The sequence below is a fragment of the Salminus brasiliensis genome, chromosome 6 (genome assembly GCF_030463535.1).
Source record: "Salminus brasiliensis chromosome 6, fSalBra1.hap2, whole genome shotgun sequence".
Classification (NCBI taxonomy): Eukaryota; Metazoa; Chordata; class Actinopteri; order Characiformes; family Bryconidae; genus Salminus; species Salminus brasiliensis.
Window position 1 is genome coordinate 34451248 of NC_132883.1, and position 20547 is coordinate 34471794.

The 20547-nt window shown below is 39.2% G+C and overlaps 2 protein-coding genes across 15 annotated transcripts in view; one reads left to right on the plus strand and one right to left on the minus strand.

Moving 5' to 3' along the window:
* Window positions 1-91: 91 nt before the first annotated feature.
* chdh (choline dehydrogenase) lies at window positions 92-16546 on the plus strand. The gene is made up of 8 exons (XM_072682160.1): window positions 92-286; window positions 2936-3705; window positions 4498-4649; window positions 6774-6903; window positions 8449-8583; window positions 9878-10020; window positions 12938-13040; window positions 13899-16546. The coding sequence occupies exons 2-8, from the start codon at window positions 2979-2981 to the stop codon at window positions 14315-14317; spliced, it is 1809 nt and encodes a 602-aa protein (XP_072538261.1). The 5' UTR covers window positions 92-286; window positions 2936-2978; the 3' UTR covers window positions 14318-16546.
* Window positions 15105-20547, minus strand: part of cacna1db (calcium channel, voltage-dependent, L type, alpha 1D subunit, b) — a 108339-nt gene continuing 102896 nt past the window's right edge. For 13 of the 14 annotated variants that reach the window (XM_072682155.1, XM_072682151.1, XM_072682148.1 and 10 more), the window contains one exon: window positions 15106-20328. In XM_072682155.1, coding sequence (XP_072538256.1) covers window positions 20041-20328 — 288 coding nt within the window. In that variant the 3' untranslated portion in view covers window positions 15106-20040. Of the gene's footprint in view, window positions 20329-20547 lie in introns of all 14 variants that reach the window. The other variant, XR_011979834.1, reaches the window with a different exon arrangement.

Genomic DNA, 20547 nt, shown 5'->3' on the forward strand with positions numbered 1-20547 from the left:
CCCCCCCCCCCCCCCCCCGCCCCCCCCGCAGACGTTGACTTCAGGCTGGTGAAGTCTGGTTTAAGATTAATGTCAAAAAGAAAACAAAATGCAGATACAAGGATGTTGCGTGACAGCGACGATTCACATGAGGATAACCAGGAATATGTTGAAATCCTTATTTGCACTGGCTACGGTCAAATGTAGGCACACTGGTGAGGGCGCTAGTGTGCGCTAGTATTGGACGCGGCTGCTGTGTTTCAGTGGAAAGAGGACTCCGCCCAGTCGTCTACAAAAGTTCCACTGGGTAAGTATGACTTTGCCTTTGATTTTTGGTTTATTAATATATCCGTCCTTATACCACCTGCAGAATGCGTCGAGTGCGCTTGAAATGCTCTCAGAAGTCATGTAGGTAATGTCGCTACTTCCTAGTGGTGTTGACTGTCAGCGACTTTCTGAATGACCACTGAGGACGTCTCTACAAGCCTGTCTAAAAATAGCTTGAAGTAACAAAACGACTTAGGCTCTGATGTCCGTCCAAGCTGCCAGCACATATTTGGGCGCTGGTTAACGTGTGTGATAGTTCAGAGCTCGAATAATAAACAGGAAATGTGAAATGTACTTGTTTTTTTAAAAATTTGTTTAAAAATGGTTTAAAAGGCCACAGTCCTCCTGGCACTAGCTAGCTACCTCTGTCCCCCAACTACTGATTAGGGGCTTGGATCGATTAATCGATGGTGTAGCGTCTTTTCCCTCAGGCCAGCATACCTACAACCAACAAGCAATGTCCATATGCGTTGTTAATTTCTCAAACATATATCGTTTTGTCGCATTATTGTGGTTATTATGATAAACTCTACGAAATAAAATGCATATAGCGCTATAGTATTGCGTCCACCTTTCTTGGTGCTGTCAGTGGACAGTGTTGCCATGTTGGAATTTATGGCTTCACCTCTTCTTCTGGAGCATATGGGGTTTTGTCTGCTGACTTGAAGTAAATCCCTTCAATTATTAACTCGATGTGCAGGTTTTCACATGGCATTCAGAAACTAAAATCCATACTTTAAAGACCTGGACGTATAGTTTGTACACCTCTGAGATGAAGGATTTTAAAAACCTTAGATGGTGGACTCATCTTAATGTCACTGGCAAGTCCTTTGGATTCATGCAGTTATCTGGCGACCTGATAATGCACATGTTGGGACATGCTATCTAGCTATAACAGTGTTTCTAAGTGAACAACAAGCATATAACAATATCAGAAAGTTTAATATCTCAATAGTTACCTAATCTTAGACATTGCAGAAGGATTACAGGACAGCGCTGTAACATGCACTGTAAGCTGGGAAAGTTCTCAGCATCTCAAGAGATGCTCTGACTGTTAGCATGGCCTATTGCTCACAGCTTAGGGCTGCGGTTGCCAAACATTTCCATGACCAAACTCACCCATATTCACATAACCACACTGTAACCACACTCAGTATACTGTTTTTTTTTTATGAACAATAAAATAATGGCCCTTATTTGTTCTGTATTTTCTGTACTTATCCTTTCATCTCCAGTATGAACCCATAATCTTAAATAAGATGTTAGACACCTTGGGTTCTTAAAAATAACAGGCCTTCATTTTTTAAGCTAAAAGCCACTATCCTGGTTTTCCCAACAAAACAGTTCCCTTTTATATTGAAGTACATTTGATAACACACTACACACAAGCAGAAAAAACTACACTACACACTACACACAAAAACACACTTTTTAAGCCGATATAACACTGACTCTTCATGACAACTGACATAAACCTATATAAACATGTAAAAAAGCATCAGTTGTCTTGAGGGCTGCATTTGCTAACTGTGGTGTCATCTCACCCCAGAAAGTGACATGGCAATGAATGCTGGAGTCATAAACCTCTTATGTCAGCTGTTATTGAAAGGTGACATGGGTGTATGTGCTAACTGCCCACAATGTCAAATGTGAGGAGTGAATGTGTTCACTCCCACGGATGTGGTAAATGTTTAACTGACTAAAGGAAACAAACTGTGGTTTGGAAATCCTGACACCATGCACAAATCCACTTAATTAAGGGGCTCTGTTTCATAGCTTACATATACATTAAAGCTTGTAGAAAGGGTTAATGAATGCATTTGTACCTACATGTGTGTGTATATATATATATATATATATATATATATATATATATATATATATATATATATATATATATATATATAAAGATCACTTGTTAAATGGTAGAGCATCACTTGAAACACTTCCTCTAACATTTAAAATGATGTGCGCAGAACATAACGCTAAAGGTGCGTTCCATTTGCATACTAACTAGTAATACTGACTAGTTTTTCATCTACTATGTAACATAGATGAAAGTATCAAAGTTGAGTATACTCTAACATTCACAGTTCATACTTAGAACTAGTCAGTTTTTGAGTGGGGTTTTGATGGAAGTGCTAATTATGAAAGTGCAGCAGTGATGGCTGTAGGAAAACTTGCATTTATGTGTTCTGGCATAGCTTAGTACAAAACTGTTAGAATGTTGGTATGTTAGTTTTTTTGTCTACCACCCTCCCAAACCTTCACAATTAAGATTATAGTGTTTACCTTGGTATTAGCTTGTAGTATGCAATTGGGACACAGCCTTCACTTTACTTGTATTTGTAAACATTGATTTCTCATTGCGTTCATCAGTCTTCGCACACTCCTATATGCTACATGTACCGCGTATTCTCCATGGCATTGCGGACCAAACTTTAACCCTTGTACTGTGATGGTTCAGGATGAATATAAGAACTCCCTATTCACAATATTGTGTTTGGAAATTGTGGTATATGTGTGCTTTTTAGCAATCATGATAAGTGAATCGGTTCTGCAAACTTGTGTGAAATCCCCTTCCTGGCAGAATTTACTAACCTTGTAAAAACTCTTTTTTTTTCTGCAGGATTGCCATTTTGAACGTAAAGGACACAAAAACCTACATTATTATGGTGTGCATCGCCTTGTTGGCACGGTTGGCTTCAAGCCTTGGAAGGCATGCCAGCATACCAGCCACACCACATTCCTTTTTAAACCCACTGCACAGGTACAGACACTATAGCACTGTCTCAGCCAGTCAGAAAACCCCATCGTTCAGCTATGTCATTGTAGGTGCCGGGTCCGCAGGCTGTGTGCTGGCCAACCGTCTGTCGGAGAATTCGTCAGAGTCTGTCCTCCTATTGGAAGCGGGGCCTAAGGATATGCTGCTGGGCAGCACACGTCTGTCATGGAAGATCCACATGCCAGCGGCATTGACCTATAACCTTTGTGACGACAAATACAACTGGTACTATCACACACTCCCCCAGGATGGAATGGACGGTCGAGTGATGTACTGGCCACGTGGGCGAGTCTGGGGTGGCTCGTCCTCCCTTAATGCTATGGTGTACATCCGTGGGCATGCGGAAGATTATAACCGCTGGCACAGAGAGGGGGCTGAGGGCTGGGACTATGAGCATTGCCTTCCATACTTCCGGAAGGCCCAAGCCCATGAGCTGGGAGCAGACCGTTACAGGGGTGGCACTGGCCCTCTGCACGTTTCTCGGGGGAAGACTGACCATCCTTTGCACCATGCGTTCATTGAGGCTGGTCAACAGGCTGGTTATCCCTTCACTGAAGATATGAATGGCTACCAGCAGGAAGGATTTGGCTGGATGGATATGACCATTCATAAAGGTAGGTCCTGCGAACAAAACGACTCCTCATTAGACACGGAACAGCATATCATGATACATTGTACATGTAATACTATGCTTCTTAGAGATGTGTGATAGCTGCAGTCTGGTCTGTCTGTGCCATTAAACACAGTTGCAATCAGTGCAACCCACAACAGCACGTCCAGTGTCATATATCCCTGTTAACTCCCAGCTTAACCCACACCATCCTGGTCAGTGTAGTGTTTCCCAAAGCTCTGAAACAAACCTGGGGGGAGAACCATGCATTCATATATGCATATATAAATAGACTAACTTAGCATAGTATTTGTTTACTTGTTTGGGTATTCAAATCAATTTAGTAAATGTCAAACCTATATATCTTTGTTATATACATTTTTGTTACCTCACAAACGTTTAGGTTGTGGAAATTGTTAGAATTAGATGAAATACACTTGAGTGGCCATCAATGTGCTGGCCAAGGGGTGCTCAAGTATGGCTTATATGTGGGGGGAAAAATCTTTTTAATTTAATGATTGCATAGATACAAGCTGTTGTGTAACAACATGGATACAGTCCTCAATTTGTTCATCAAAATAACACAATTAATTTGTTAATTAATTAATCAGTGTATCGTTACACCCCTGCTGCAAAGCAAACATTTTTAGTCCTTACTCAGGATTTTGAAGTCTTCTCAGAAATCTATCACATTGCTCACTTTTAAATGACACATTCTTACCACACCCTTTTTCTCACACTTGCACTTCACTGTCTAGCTAATCTCTTATTCTCTGCTTCTCTTTCAATCCTACAGGCAAAAGATGGAGCTCAGCCAGTGCATACTTGCGGCCTGCTCTGTCCAGACCCAACCTAAAGGCTGAAGTCGGTTGCCTGACCACACGTGTCCTGTTTGATGGGCCTCGAGCAATTGGAGTGGAGTACCAGCAGAATGGACAGACAAAGAAGGTAGAACACAGGTTAAAGATCATGAATAGTTAGCAACATTAAACAAGTAACCACAATATCGTGCTCCTGTGACTCATAAAGTATCAAAAGATTTAAGTATCAAAAGGTTTTAGAGCACACTTCATATTTAACATATTGAGGGGGGAAAATAAACACAACATATTTACTATGCCCCATTTTTTGTCCCAATATGTTCAGTTAATTTTCTATTCAGTAATTATGATTTAGAAGTTTGTTTGTAGAGGACGTGAACTTTTCACCTAAAAGAAAAACAATGAATAGCAATTTAATCAAGGATGTTTATCAGGCCATATAAGATCGAATCAGGCACATCTCATCAACTTTTTTCAGTGTAAGAGTGGGTGACAAAAATGTAGACATGGTGTTGCTCTTCAAGACAGTTTGATTTAATCATGATTTCTCAACTGGCAAGCCATCACAAGTCATTATTCTTCTGTTATTATTTTGCTTCAGTGAAAGTTTGATCTACTATCAGGCAAAGTTTTATGCTATTTGTGCCACACCAATCAGGCGATCAGCCAAGGGCATGTTTGCACTAGCTTAGTCTGCATCTTTAGTTCTGCAGTAAAATAGATGCCTTGTGTCATTAGCTATTTTTCAGTTGACCATCTGTGCCATTTGCAAGTGATACGTTTGGGGAGGGGGAAACTAAATTCATGTTGTCATTAGAGATAGAAGCACGCTTTACAGCCATTGCAAAGCAGTCCACATTTAAACCATCTGTGGCAGTGAACCCACAGATAGTAGAACACACACAGATAAAAGAACACACACACACTGAGCAGTGGGTGAAGAGCCTTGCTCAAGGGCACCTCAGTCATGAATGTTGAGAGAGGAGAAAGCTCTATTCCTTCACTCCTCCTGCCCACATCTGACAGTGAAGTGGATTAAACTGGTAATCTTCTTCTTTTAAACCAACTTTAACCTTTAGGCCACAGCTACCCCTGTCATAAAAATGCTTTACATAGTGCCATCATTTACTGGTTCAGGTTGTATTGATTCAAAAACAATTGTATGTGACAAATTAGACAATCTCTAATTTCATGAGTGTAGCTTTGGTGACCCTGATGTACTGAAAAAGTTTTACATCACAGATCACTTTTCTACTATATAGAGCTTTTGATCACCTTCCATTCAGAACAGTAGTCTCAGTTACTGTAAAAGCTGAAAATTGGCAGCTTTTCTTTTAAAAGGGGCAAAACCTGTCAGTGCCCCACCACCCAAAACAATTATTGATGTACAGAAAAATGTGTAAATGTGATGTGGTCACCATTCTTCTAATGCAAGCTGTCATTTAAGTTGGTACCTAGTAACTGGTTTCTTTCAGTTGTGGTTAATTTAACCGGATTGGATTTTTTTCAGGGGTCTGAATGTCTGTGAAACACTACAGTAAACATAAAAAAATAACCCTAATCATTGCACATAGAATGCATCTAAACCTAAAAGCTTAAAATTGATGTGCAATGTGATTAGATCTTCAGAAAGATTTCAGGTCACCTTTAAGAAGAAATACCAAAAATTATAACAATTAAACCCAGGTAAACAAGATGCAAAAACAGTTTAGCACTTATTTATTGTCAGTATGTGGAAAGCACAAAAATCATGTTGTAAAAAAACAATTGTAAACAAGTCTATAGAAACTATAAGTGCATAAACTATACAGTAGCTGATTGGACACTGTTATATTATTTATTATTATGATTATTATTTTATTTACAATGTCAATGTCAGATATTGAGATTTTGTGATCTTACATTTATCACCCACCCTTACTGTGGATAATTGTAGTCTAATAACCAGCTTTTAGGACCTGTTTTGTTTGTCAGTGAAGATTATCAGTCATCAGTGTTCAAACCACATGCTCCTCTTTCCTTATCACCAACGCAGTCACCGACAGGATGGGCTTCTGAGTCAGAGCGCCTATACTGCTGGGAAAAGCAGATGGCCAATTTGAGAAATTCAGTGTCATTTCCGCTGAAGTATCTCCTCATCTGTACTGTCTCTTGGCCACAGAAACACAGCCATTTGAATAACAAATTAATTATTTGTTTGTTCTCGCTGCTACAGCAAGATTCTATGTGTGTGTTTGTATTTTTGCCTCAGGTGTTTGCAGACAAGGAGGTCATTCTCAGTGGTGGAGCCATTAACTCCCCACAACTTCTTATGCTATCCGGGGTTGGAAATGCCGATGCATTGCAGAAACTGGATATTCCCATCAAACAGCATCTTCCAGGTGACCTCTGGCTTACTTCCACACTTCATTAATCATTAAAATGATTTAACCCCCATTGCAAATTAAGGATATTAGCAAGATGTACAAACCAATCAGACAAGACTTTTTAAATAGCATAACACAACTAACACTACAAGTGTTCTCTCACACAAATTACGCAATAGCACAAATTACACACAAAATGCCACTTTTAGTGACTATTATCCTCCTAAATAGAATCCCTCATAGGGGGTTGTTGACTGACATTTGTTGACATTGCATGTTAGAAATATGGATTAAGTCCATAAAGTTGTCCAGAAAATTCCTAGAGACACAGTTGGAAGCACAGTTCACAAGTTCAGTGTTAAACACTGGCTACACTACCTAGGTGTGGCATAGTAAGGCTAAATGTTGAAGTCCTTCATGCCCATACACCTCTACTGACAAAAAAAAAAAAAACACAAGAAAAGTCGGCTCCAGTCTCAAATAGGCCATAGAAGTCATGGGATTCTGTTCTGTGGAGTGATGAAACAAAACTTTTCAGGCCTGTGGATCAGCGGTATGTCTGGAGGAGGAGCATATGCTGAAAAAAACACCCTGCCCAGAGAGAAGCATGGCAGTGGTTCTGTGATATTCTAGGGTTTATTTGCTTTCTCTGTCCAAGTCCACAAAGAGTTGGTTTCCTCTGAAAAGTTTTGGAGTGGTCATCACATTCACCTGACTTCAACCCCATAGAAAATCTTTTGTGGGATTTTAAGAAGGCGGTTGCAGCAAGTAAACCTGAGAATATTAATGAACTGGAGGTCATTACCCATTAGGAATGGGCTAAAATTCCTCAGAAACACAGCTGGTGTCTGGCTATGCATCACATGTGCAGCAGGTCATAACAGTAAAAGGGTGCTCTACTAAGCACTAAGTAAAAATTTTCATTAAGTGCATTATCTGAAGGTTTTGAGTTCATAGATAGATTTATAACTTTTTCCAAGGTCTGAGACCTTGTGGAAGAGTCATAAGAAAACCTTTACTTCCTACATCCTAACCACAAAATTCAGCCTCAGAACAAGCCTTATGACTTTTGGAAACAAGTGCTGTTGAATGAGGATGTTCAAATTAAACCTTTGTCACAAAAATGCAAAGGTATGTTTGCAGGTTAGTGCAGCACCGTTTGTGTAACATTTAACTAAATAATTGTACTTATTACTTTCATAGTATTTATTTTCAATGTCAGACTTCTGTTAACTTATCTAACCAAAAAATGAAATATTGTATAGTAGTAGAAGGTGACACACCTTAAGTACTATTCATATTCTTTACTACATTTGCTGTCTATTGGTATCCTGCAAAACACCTTAACTTGGAAAATAGTAGACAAAAGCAATGTAAAGATGCAGCAAACTATATATAATCTTTTGCACGTTTAGTGCAAATCTTTGATATGCCTTCATTAGTGATTATCGTGGTTCTATTATTTTTTTATTTTGTTTTTGCATTTGTATTAGTAATTAAGTTAACATGAAAAGTTTCAAAAGTTGTTTTGTAACTTTCTCTCTGTGCTTGTTTTTGCAGGAGTTGGTAGTAATCTGCAGGACCACTTGGAGCTGTATATTCAGCAGCAGTGTACTCAGCCCATTACTCTGTTCAAGGCCCAGAAGCCATACCATATGGTTAAGATTGGCCTGGAATGGTTGCTGCAGTTCACAGGTAGTGGGCCATCAATACTATATCCAGTTTCATTTACATGGAAATTTTAATTTTATGACTTTGTCTGTAGCTCTATATAGTGGGTCAGGTCCATAATTATTTGGATAGTGACACAGTCATAAATTGTGACTGAAATGTAGACCATTCGCTTTAATTCAGGAACTTTAACATAAACATTGCATTGACCTTTTTAGCATTTTTAAGCCTTTTTAATTTTATTAGCCTTTTTTAGATGCACAGATACAATTGAAGAAGGCCATCATTATGCTGAAAAATAGAACAAATCGTCAGGGAGATAGAAGGAGTGGCCATATTAACAATTTGGTACATTATACAAAAAAGAGAATGCACTGGTGAGCATCACTAAAACGCCTGGGAGGTGATGACGACAGAATTTTGTCTTTGGTGAAGAAAAACCTCTTAATGTAAAGAACGCACTTGAGGAGGTTGGTGCATCATCATCTATAATCAAGATGTCGTCATTAATGTAAAAACAGGGGTTTAACTCAAGATGCAAACCACTGGTAACACTCAAGAACAGAAAAGCCAGATTAGTTCTCAAACCATGAGAACTAAAAACATGTCAAAAAACATGTCTGCTGCCTTTGCACCCCTTGCTGCCAGCATCGTCCTTAGCCGGCACACTAAATGCATCATATGTCAAACATGGTGGCGGCACGGTTATGCATGCATTACTTCCAGTGAACCTAGATCACTGGTGTTCATTAAGGATGTGACAGGATGCTCATAGGGATAGCAAGATGAATTCTAAAATGTGTAGAGCTGTACTGTCTGCTTAGATTTAGTCAAATGCTGTAAAACTTATGACAGTACTTCACAGATAGATATTGAGCTAAAACATGCCGCAATAGCATGCTGAGCATGCTTTTCACTACAGGCAAAACTGAGGGCAGAAAGACCCACAAACAAACTAAACTAAAACTACAGCCTGGCAAAGCATCTTAAGAAAGGATACTTAGCATTTGGTGATGCCACTTGTTTCCAGGCTTCAGACATTCATTGACTGCAAATGATAAAGTATAAGGTTAATTTTTTTATGTTAGTTTGTGATGCATGGAAAGGTCCTAAATGGTTGATGGAATATTTTTGCTGAACCATTTAAAATTAAAGCTGCAAGTATACCTTTATAACATCTTGACTACTATTAAGACCAGACTCCTGTTTGAGATGTACATGTTTGCTGATTTAAATTACAGGCTTAATATATGAAGTTTGTCCTTTGAGAAAACTGTCAAGTTTAATACTGTGATAATGTCTTTGACATGTTTCCCAGGCTATGGTGCCACAGCTCACCTGGAGAGTGGAGGTTTCATCCGGAGTCGCCCTAATGTCACTCATCCTGACATTCAGTTCCATTTTCTGCCCTCACAGGTCATTGACCATGGTCGTGTCAACTCCAAGATCGAGGCCTACCAGGTTAGTTCGAAGTGTGACATCTGTGATCACACATTGATCTGTAGTAATTTCAACTCATTAACAATTATTTTTACCTTTAGGCCTGCTATCTTAAAGCCCTATTCAGATTCGACTAAGTATGGTTTGTACCTGCAGCCCAAAGCTTCTTGTCTTTCCCCAATGTGAGGTGACATCTGTCTGAAAACATGGTTGTGTATTTCAATTATACTAACATTGCCAGACCACTGCTGACTTCTCAGCTGACAGTTTGGCCTGTAACTTTCTCAGAGGATGAGAGAGGAAATATTAATTATACTATACCGATCTATCACAGTTCCCATTTGATTTGGAGTAAAACATCTAAAAATACATTTTGTAGTGTTTATAATATTTAAACGTGCATGACATATGTTATTATTTAATATACGTAACTACAACTTTCCATGTGAGAAGTGATTTCTAACTTTTGAACTCCAACTTGGTGCAACACCATGACATTGTATACCACAAATCTTTCCCCAGGTGCAAATGCTTAGCACATTTTGTTGATCACGAAATGCAGTTCTCGTTTGACTGTGACATGGAAGTCAGTAGATGGCTTTGTCAGAAGTATGTTTCACATGTACTTTGATTCAGCTGTTCATTGAGTAAATCAGTAAATGCAAAACACCATCTAGTATTGTAGTGTAATCTGCACAATTCCCGTTGCATCTACACTAGGTTCCTGAAAGTTGGACAGCTAAACACTCTGACGTCAAACCCAAGCCTACAGATGCAAATTCTTGCATTCTCAAATTCTTGAGAATTTCCCCACTGCTGGACTAATAAAGGACTATCTTATCTTATCTTATCTTATTTTCTTATAGTACTGTAACCAGGTGAGCACGTACAGTACAGTAAAGAGGCAGGGGTGAGCACCTGGTCACACAAGGCATGTTTTGTGGTGGTCTATATGACTGTTACAGCTTTTCTGAGCATATTTATTGGCATCGCCAGTACTTAAAATAAACTCACTAACTGCAACTTTCATTTAAACTGGTTCCCAACTGGTGTCTCTAATGATAATTTGCCCTGTTGTCAGGAGGTCACAAATGAAAGGTTTTAGGGTGACAAGGGTTTCTATTATTTATAGAAAGTTGAAGATTATACAGACAGACAGAAATAGTTTAAAGGGCATCACTGCAGTTGGAACATAGATTTTAGAGCCTTATTGAGGTTAAGAATGAACTCATGGTGCCCTTTAACACAACTTCTCATTTTTCCCAGTGATGAGTGCAGGGGGATGTGAGATATTATCTAAAATGTCTAGTCCTTTATTTCGCCACCCCCAGAGAGTCTTTACTCCTACAGTCAACCTTTTTTCTAGCTAGTACTTGCCACAACAGACTGATAGAATGTCCCTAGGAGTTTTGAGCACACTCAGAAGGACCTCAGCCTTCTCAGATCTTACCCATACAGTTCTTTAGACTGTGGCACAATGGGTTTTAGAAATCCAGTCCAGTTTGTTGTCCACGTAGACACCCAGGTATTTGTACAGTTGTGGAAAAAATGAGGACAACACATTAGAAAAACCTTCATGTATTTAAATATTTAAATATTTGATCTTCTGACAAAATTTGAGAGATGAAGGTAATATAACTAAACAAAACCAAAGAAATGTCTTTAAACTTGAAAATTGCTATAAAGTTCTAGCAAGTTCAGCTCTAGACTAGATCGCAAGATGAGTAAAAAAAGGTCTCCTAAAAAGTACACGCATAATGTCTCGAAAAAAACATCAGAGCAAGACTGAAGTTTGCCAAAGAAGACCTAGACAAAGAACTGGAACAGTATGCTTAGGACGGATGAATCCAGAGTTGAATTATTTGAGCACAGTAACAAAAGTCATGATTAGTGCAAACCAAACATACCATTTGAGTACAAGAACGTCTCGTGGCATCTCTGTACATAATTGACTTGTCGATAAGGCATCAAACAAGTGAATGTAAAATCTTGTTTTTTATTCTGAGATGGGAAGGTGTTAGTCATGAAAATGACTTCAGGGAAATTAAGTGATCCTTTGCAGCAGTGACACTGTGTGTCCTAGTTTGTCCTAACAGTGTAAAATAACGAACTACAGCCAATGTGTGGGAAAACTGCCTGAGGGATTAAAACACTTCTCAGTTCTTATCTAAACATACATCATGTTACATTCACTAACATGATGATGAAGCTGAACATGAGAAGTTCCATGGTAATTTATGACACGGTCAGGTTTCACCACTACACTCACTCTAGGCTTGGAAGGCGAGACGCCAAGTAAAACAGTAACTGAGCAATCACACAGGGCTTATTTTGCAAAGACCTCTAGTCTTTGAGTTGGATTGTTTTTTGAGGCCAGGAAGTAGTTGATTGGCACTCTTGATAGCACTGTTTCCTGTGAACTGTACAGGTTTCAGTCCAATAACCATAATAACCAATAACCATATAAGCATTAAGTAAAAATTTAAATCACAGTTTGACAGCGTAGTTGTTGCCCATGTGTGTGAGGTGTGAGCTTCCTTTAGTATGTTTAGTCGTATCAGAACTGTAACCATAGAACAACCTGCTGTGGGATATATTTAAATATTGTAATGTTTTAAATGTCTGTACATGCAGGCCAGTTTTCATCAGGATTTGACAGGCTGTTTATATGATGTAGTCTGCTGTTCAGTGCTGAAGCTAATACTGTTTTGCTTTGCCACTGAACATGCACTAGTGCTATCAATGCTATTTATTGCTAAGAATTTAGCAAGGATTTATGTGTTGAGTGTGGGGGGAGTTTAACTTCAGGTTTTGAGAATAAGGGTAGTGAACTGCACTTTTGGACCTTGTTTCCATGATTCCCACCTTAAGCAGTTTGGGATCTGTCTATGTCTGTCTACGTCAATCAGCTGGAATTGTTATTTTACATGACTTGCAGGTACATGTGGGGCCAATGAGGAGTACAAGTATAGGTTGGTTAAAACTGAAGAGCAAAAGCCCCCTTGACCACCCTCTTCTCCAACCAAACTATCTCTCCACTGGTAAGTCCTTTCTAAAGCAGAACATGTTGGTATTTCTTTTGTTGTGTAGTCATTTTACTGCTGAGCTGCAGAAGGAACAGCTTGAAATGTCCCTGTCTGTCCAGTTCTAACCAAAAACAAAACAGAACAACAGAAAATGGCCTTTATTTCATAAGTTAATCAGGAATGGACTCCTTATAATACAATTGCTTTTAGAAATATTTTGCAATTGCTTAGAAAAGTGTTAAAATAATTTTCAGCATTGATAAAATGATTATAAATGTAAATGCTTTTTGTTGAAACCATTTCTGTAGAATTTCTACAGAACAACACAGTTTACCATGAATGAAAGTGTTTGCAAATAAAATGCATCTGAACACTAGGCACTAGTGTTGCTCAGCAGCAAACGATAATTGAAAACTTCTGTTGTTTCTTTTGAATAACAGTCTTCTAGATTTCCATTAGATGATAGGTTGGGCAACAAAGGGAATTCTGTTTCTATGGTAGAGGAAGGGAATACAAGGGAGTGTCCAAATATTAAAATAATCTTTTTCATGAGAGAGCCAAAACTTTTACAGATACCAGATTACAAGTAACTTGGGGTAGTGGGAACACATTTGCTGAAGAGTGAACAAATAAGTCTTAAATGTCTTTGCCTTATTTGACGAATAGAGCATTCAGTTCATGCCCTATAAACCCCTTATAATTCACAACCTCTAGAATTGACTTACTAAAAGTCCACAGATCCCTGGTTCTGATCAGTTGACAGTGGTTTCGAAAAACGCTCATTAATTAAAGAGTTGCAGAAGAGGCAGATCGTTAACACTATTAGTGAGATGTAATGACAACTTCCTTTCTTCTAATTTATCTGTGTCTCAGACGTTGACGTATGGGAATTCCGCCAGTGTGTGAAACTGTCTCGTGAAATCTTCGCCCAGAAAGCCTTCGAACCCTTCCGGGGCCCTGAGGTACTGCCAGGCCCCGCTATCCAGTCGGACGCTGAGATTGACGCCTTTGTCCGGCAAAAAGCCGACAGTGCCTACCACCCGTCCTGCACCTGCAAGATGGGCCACTCTTCGGACCGCATGGCAGTGGTGGACCCGCAGACACGGGTGTACGGCCTGGAGGGTCTGAGGGTGGTAGATGCGTCCATCATGCCCAGCGTAGTGAGTGGCAACCTGAACGCCCCAACCATTATGATTGCCGAAAAGGCTGCAGATGCCATAAAAGGGCTTCCTTCTCTTCATGATCCCGACATACCTGTATACCAGCCAGCCAGCTTGGACACACAAAGATAAAAACACTACTATAAAAGGGATAGATCCAGAATGTGATGAACCGTGAGTAAGCTTGCTAATTCTGAGAGATCTTAATATTAATAATTAATAAGATTGATTTTTTTTTTTTTTTTTTTTGGTAACAACGGGTTTAAGCTGCGGCAATGTGTCAGTCTGCAAAAGTAGTGCCTTATCTTGCTGTGAGGATTTTATAACTTTATTACCATATCGATATGTTTTATGGGAACAAAGAAGCATCTCAGGTTTCAGCTTGTGGATGCCCGTTTTTCAGTGCCTTTTTAATCTCTCCAACCTTTTATGACACTAGTAGAACCAGGTTCCACAGTAATGACTTTACCAAGGAAAGCAAGAGTGATCCTTTCACCTGCAATCCTTTCTTCTAGTGAATTTTCAGTCAAAACATTCACAGCTGCCTCTAATTTCACTTTGGATGTTAAATAGTAGGCACAGAACTTCCTTCCCTGATGTGTTTTGCACTGCTTTTAAATTATGAAGGTACAACAGCACACTATACACTACAACAAAAACCTTAATTCACCACAGTCCTTAACTGTTTACTGTCCAGTCTACTTACTACACAAAGAACCTCACTCAGTATTAGGAATGAAAGCACAGAGTGTTTTGGAGTTTTGGTGTTTCGTGTGGGTTATAATTAAACCGTCTTACTATGCTGCTGCATTGGGGCCAGGATTGTCTCCAGAGATGTGATGTGCTAAAGTTTCAGAATACAGGATTTTATGCAAACTTTTAATCACTGCCACATAGTTTATATGCACAAATGATCCATAAAATGCATGCATAAGGTAGGGATGTCCCGACCCAATCCAATGACACAGGATTGGGAGCCAATCCAGACATTTTTAATGGATCGGACGTTGGCCGATCCACTTCCGATCTTTAGGTTTGCTGTAGTAAAGCGCCCTCTCCAATACTCTTGTCGCCATTAATAGACATGATCCTCATATGCTGCAAATGAACCCCAGAGAGAAAAAAGAGCTTTATTTTAACTAATAAGTGTGATGTTACCAGTTTGGCTTCTAATTCTAACTCTCCATTCCACCTTAAATAGTGCTGCACTGACAACAGCAGAACATCACTACTGCATTATTTAAGGTAGGATGGAAAGTTATTGGAAGAGGAAAACTTTAGCTTAGAGTTAGCTTAGAGCCTCGCTGTAAATGTGCCGCAGCCACAACTAATGGTACACAGGACAGCAGTTAAAAAGTGTGTTAGTTAAAATGTCATAAGTAGAGGGTTTAACCTCTTTAAATTTCCATGAAATGTTTGTCTATTTTCTGCGGTTTTGGGAGGATCTAATGTTACTCCCATCCCGTCTTTACTCTTAAATTACACCTGGTTAGAAACAAAACTATTTTGGTTCTACCAGCCAGAGAACACATTCCTGCCTTTGAACGGCACATTAATAAGAGAAGGCTAATGCTCATGAGGCTAATGCTAATGAGTCGTAAAGGAACTGGGAGCTGAAGGGTCGGATGGGTCAGTAATTAAGATATTAAACAGTAGAGTTTCAAACAGGCAATTACAAAGTACAAACCATATAATGCGAAAATACTGCTTTTTACTATTGTGCATTAGTTGTCGGGCTGTAGTATTTATTGAAATGCAAAGATCGTATCGCAGTTTAGCATTAAGAGACTGGGATTGGATTGGGGAGTAAAAAAACCTTGATCGGGACATCCCTAATATAAGGATATCTTTAATACAGTTAATCAGCCATGCAGTCTTAACATTTCTGCCTTTGTTGAACGGACATTGTGGGGTGTAAATGATTTGACCGGTGACATGACATATACAAAGGAGAAAGATTATGCAAAGGTTTAGGAAAAACAATGTTTACACATCTTTTTTTTTTTTTTTTTTTTTTTTCATTGTTTGTGAACTTGGTACCATCACGTGTTTAGTGTAGTTTTTTTCTGTACACTGTTTATTTAATTATAAAAGAAACCAGGCCAAGATGAACAAGAGAGAAAAGCTAATGTACAAAAACAAATTGTCCATCTGTACAAAACTGACAGGTTGCTGGGCAAAGAGCTACAGACAGGTTTTATAATTGCTTGACTAGAAACATTGGACAAAGAATAGAGATTTCAAGTACAAGTACACAAAATCACTATATGAAAATAAACATTTTCATCATACTTTTTGTTTTTTTACAACATCTCTCTTACATTGTAACAGAATGTAACAAAATCCTAATAAAACTGGAATTCGTGAAAGTAATTTGTTTTGAAATTTTATAATACCCTGCACCCCATTTTCTTCAAGATGTAAAATGACCTGAATGGAGCAAGCAGCCTCTGGCAAGGAAATCAATCTGAAATAGAAATGGCTGTTTGCTTGTGAATGTTTTTTAAGTTTGCTATGGTTCCCTGCCTGACAGATATACCTGGGATTGTGGTGTTGGCTGAACAAGAGCTAGTGCATTCTTATGCATATTAAAATGCATATTTCCATACAGTCTCTTGGTGTGCACTCTGATAATCAATGTTTGATGCAATAGCTTTGCATCATGAGAAGCAACAGCAAATGACATTGACGCTGAGGACAATACAGAGTGCAATACCATAAATGTGCTGCTTGCTTCAGAGAGCCCTTGGTGGTTAGAAGAATGAGTCAACAAGTTTGGTTCATGTAGGAGGTTACTAGAAGTCACTGCTATGCTAAACAACAACATGATTGAAATCGGTGTGTGCATCAATGCAAGTAGTCAATTGAAGCCAATGGTGGATGTAGTGTTCCTAGCATCTTGTGCTATTTCAGCAGAATAAGGTCTCGAATGGAGCACAAAGCCGGACTCTGAAGTTAAAACACTGATATGTAATGTATACTCATTTACACCAAGGTGACATTTCATCAAAATCAAAAGATTCTCTTTTGTGTACAGTAGCTTGGAAAAGTGCATAAAGGCAGTTTCTTTTAGGTTGAAAGGTCCGTAGGCAAGAAGTAAAAGGATGAAGAAAGCTCTATGGCTCAGCGAACATTTCATTTTTCATTTGTTTAAGGATTCAAGACTCAAACATCCTGGGAGTTAACACCCTTAAAAGTGGGTAATGATTCATCAGGCACCAGCAGTACCTGGTATGCGGTTTCCTACGTCCTCAGAGCTTACAAAATCATCATTTAGGCCCCATCTAAACCCTGAAACTGTTCCCAGTGAGCACTGACTGACGTGAGTCCAGTTTCGGCCCAAAAAAAGACATTTAAATTTCTGACCACGGTATAGATGCTGGTTATTCAGGTAGGTTTAACAAGAGCAGTCATTTTTATGACTTTCAGGGGCAGCGTCCCTGACCTAGATTAAACCTCAATCTAGGCTGCACATCATTCAAAAAATTTGACGTTTTATGTCAGTCAGTGTGGAATTCAACCGTGTTTGCTCTTATTGCACTTACTAATTTGTTGGTAGACATTCAGCTGGCTGGACAGCATTGTGTAAATGACTTACAATGCAAATGGCTCACTTGCTTACAATGAACGAAATGTGATGGCCACACGTGTTGGCCATGTGTATCGATTCCCCCGTACTCAGAAAGCCCACTCGGATAGCAGCTTGTGGATGACGATATGACAGAGACAGGCAGCCTTTGTTAGAGCAGTTTTGGTAACAGCCCATCTGGTTCTTTTGGGTTACGCAGGAAGGGCAGTGGCAGTGGTCTCTGAGGATTTTGCACTCTCTATCCCAATGTCTTTGGTCACAAAGGGGAACATGCTGACTTTGTTAGACCTTGATTGGTAGAGGTAGCGAAGGTGCAGTGAGGAGTTAGCAGCTATTGGGTAGTGCAGACGTGTAGGTAGTACTTCACATGATTAGGTCACCTGAGGAGTTGGAGTGTGTGATGTGGACAACGGGAGGTTTCGCATGCATACGCTTTGAAACTATACAAAAAGAGCGAAATAAGTACAAAAGTTTCTGAAAAACAAACCTTTTCCAACATGAAAACAGTACATTGCCTATTCTAGACAAGCGAGAAAACATGGTGTTTGAGTGTGGTGTTGTTGTTTTTTTCCTGTAAGTACAAAATGGTTTCTTGTGTCAACATATAAAGCAGCATTTGCAATGCATAAATCTACACTTAACATGCACACGATATGCACAAAAGCACAGCATCCAGCGATTTTTTTTTTTTTTTTTTTTTTTTTTTTTTTTTCAAGAATTAAGAATGAAATAGGGCCAGGACAATGTAATCTCCTATGACCCGGTTTGACGATTATTTACCAGGGTTTTATGGCGAATCGAACCTAAATATGTCCCACTTTGTATCTCCTAGGTTAGCATTGTCCCTGGTTACCAGTTGGTAAAAAAAAAAAGACACATTATGCTGTATTTTGCGCATCGAAGCTTCATGGAAACACATCCACACATAGACGTTGGACAATAATGTGTGCTCAACTAATTTAATGACACACAGACAGAAGTGCTAATAAACTGTATAATACTACTTTTTTTGTTAGTGGTAAATTCTTGGTTAGTGAAGCTCTCCCGATTTTTCTGAGTAGGAATTGGTGCTTCCTTGTCCCCTTGCCTTAATGACACAATCCTGATCCCCTCAGTTCTCCTCCACTTCAGCCCATTCTTCCACAAACAATGTGCTTTTAGTCAAAGTAGAACACCACATTGACACTCAGTCCAGTATGAACTGTAGAGAGAATAGGACCATATCTGTGTGCGACGGATTCATCATAGATGATGGAACATCGGGACACTCAGCAGCAGGTGAAATGCTCAAATGTACATCTAGTTAATGGAAGAATGGGCTGAAATGGATAGGAATCCTTACTTGACAGGACTGATGTTGTTAGAAACTTAACCAAGCATTAGTCTGGCTGAAGGTTATGTGAGCACATTTGAAAAGAGTGCAGTAGGTCTTATGCATATCGTGTGCATTTTGCATTCACATTAGATCAGAATATCTTCACACAGCTAGATTGAAACATTAAACATCATTAAAAGGCAAAACGACATTACCATTAAGCTTCAGAAGCGCCATCATTTGACTGGTTTCCAAAAGCAGGGTTGAATATTGCTATACTTGTGGTAATATTTTTTTTTATCAAAATACCCTAAAGATCATCAATGTCTTCAGACTTCAGAATTGTCTGGATTTGAGTGAATTTAATTAAATAAGTGGCTTATTAAACCTTGGGGGAGGGCTTGCCAGATCTGCACTGCATATGCATAAAGGGAGAAAAGTCTTGAAAGCTGCGTCTTTCAAGTTTAAAAATATGGTTGGTGAATGTGATATATTGCTGAGCTGGTTACTCTGTGGCTTCTTCTTGGGTAACATGCGGAATGGGCAATGACTGGCAGTGTACCAAAACAATTTCTTGAAACTCATTTTCTCCTCATGTCCTCTGTGCACATGGGTAAGGCAATGGAGAGGGATATGACTGCAAAAGGAGACTTTTTTTTTTTTGGCTGATATGTGAAGAATGTGGAAAAACCTCTCTTCGAAAAAGCCTTGTGGAAAACAAACATGCATTTCAGAGCTTTCCCAACAATTCCCGGGTCTAAGTCCCTGTAGCAAGCTATGCCCAAGAATGTCCATTGAAAGTCGGAGGGTTAAGAACAGAATTTTGCTTGATTGATCAACCCAGAGAGCTCCTTGTCTCCACTACCCTAAAAGGCACTATTTCTTCTTTCATTAGTTTTTGTTTGTTTGCTTTTTGTTTTTTCCCTGTTTTCCACTTTTTTTTAGAAAATGCTATAAATTTGAGATGCATATCATTTCATCTGTGAGGTCCTCCTCATACTTTCTGCTTGGCTCCACCTCCTCATCGCTGTAGTCCTGTAGATTACGGTCTGTGTTGCTCTGGGGTGTGCCAGTGCTGTCTGATCCAGCCACATCACCCAGACTACCGTTCAGTAAGTTGCTAGCAGCACTCTCCATTTCATCAATGGTCATCTTGCATGCGTCAGCAATCTCGTGTTTTGTTGCTGCCACAAACTTTGGGTCCTTTGCATACTTTCCTAGTCCCTCTGATATCAGCACCTAGAGGAAGAACAACAAAATGTTGGGGCATGCTTTATTGCTCATCATTAATGTCATAATAAAACATTTTTCCTTAACTGTTGCCTACTTCTATATATGTGACTTTTCTAAGACACGTTTACATTCTGTTAATATGACAAATGGACCTGCAGATTTTCCCATTCAAAGTTTTCCTACTTTGCTGTGTGTCATAAGCTGTGCCCTATTCACTATCCTCTA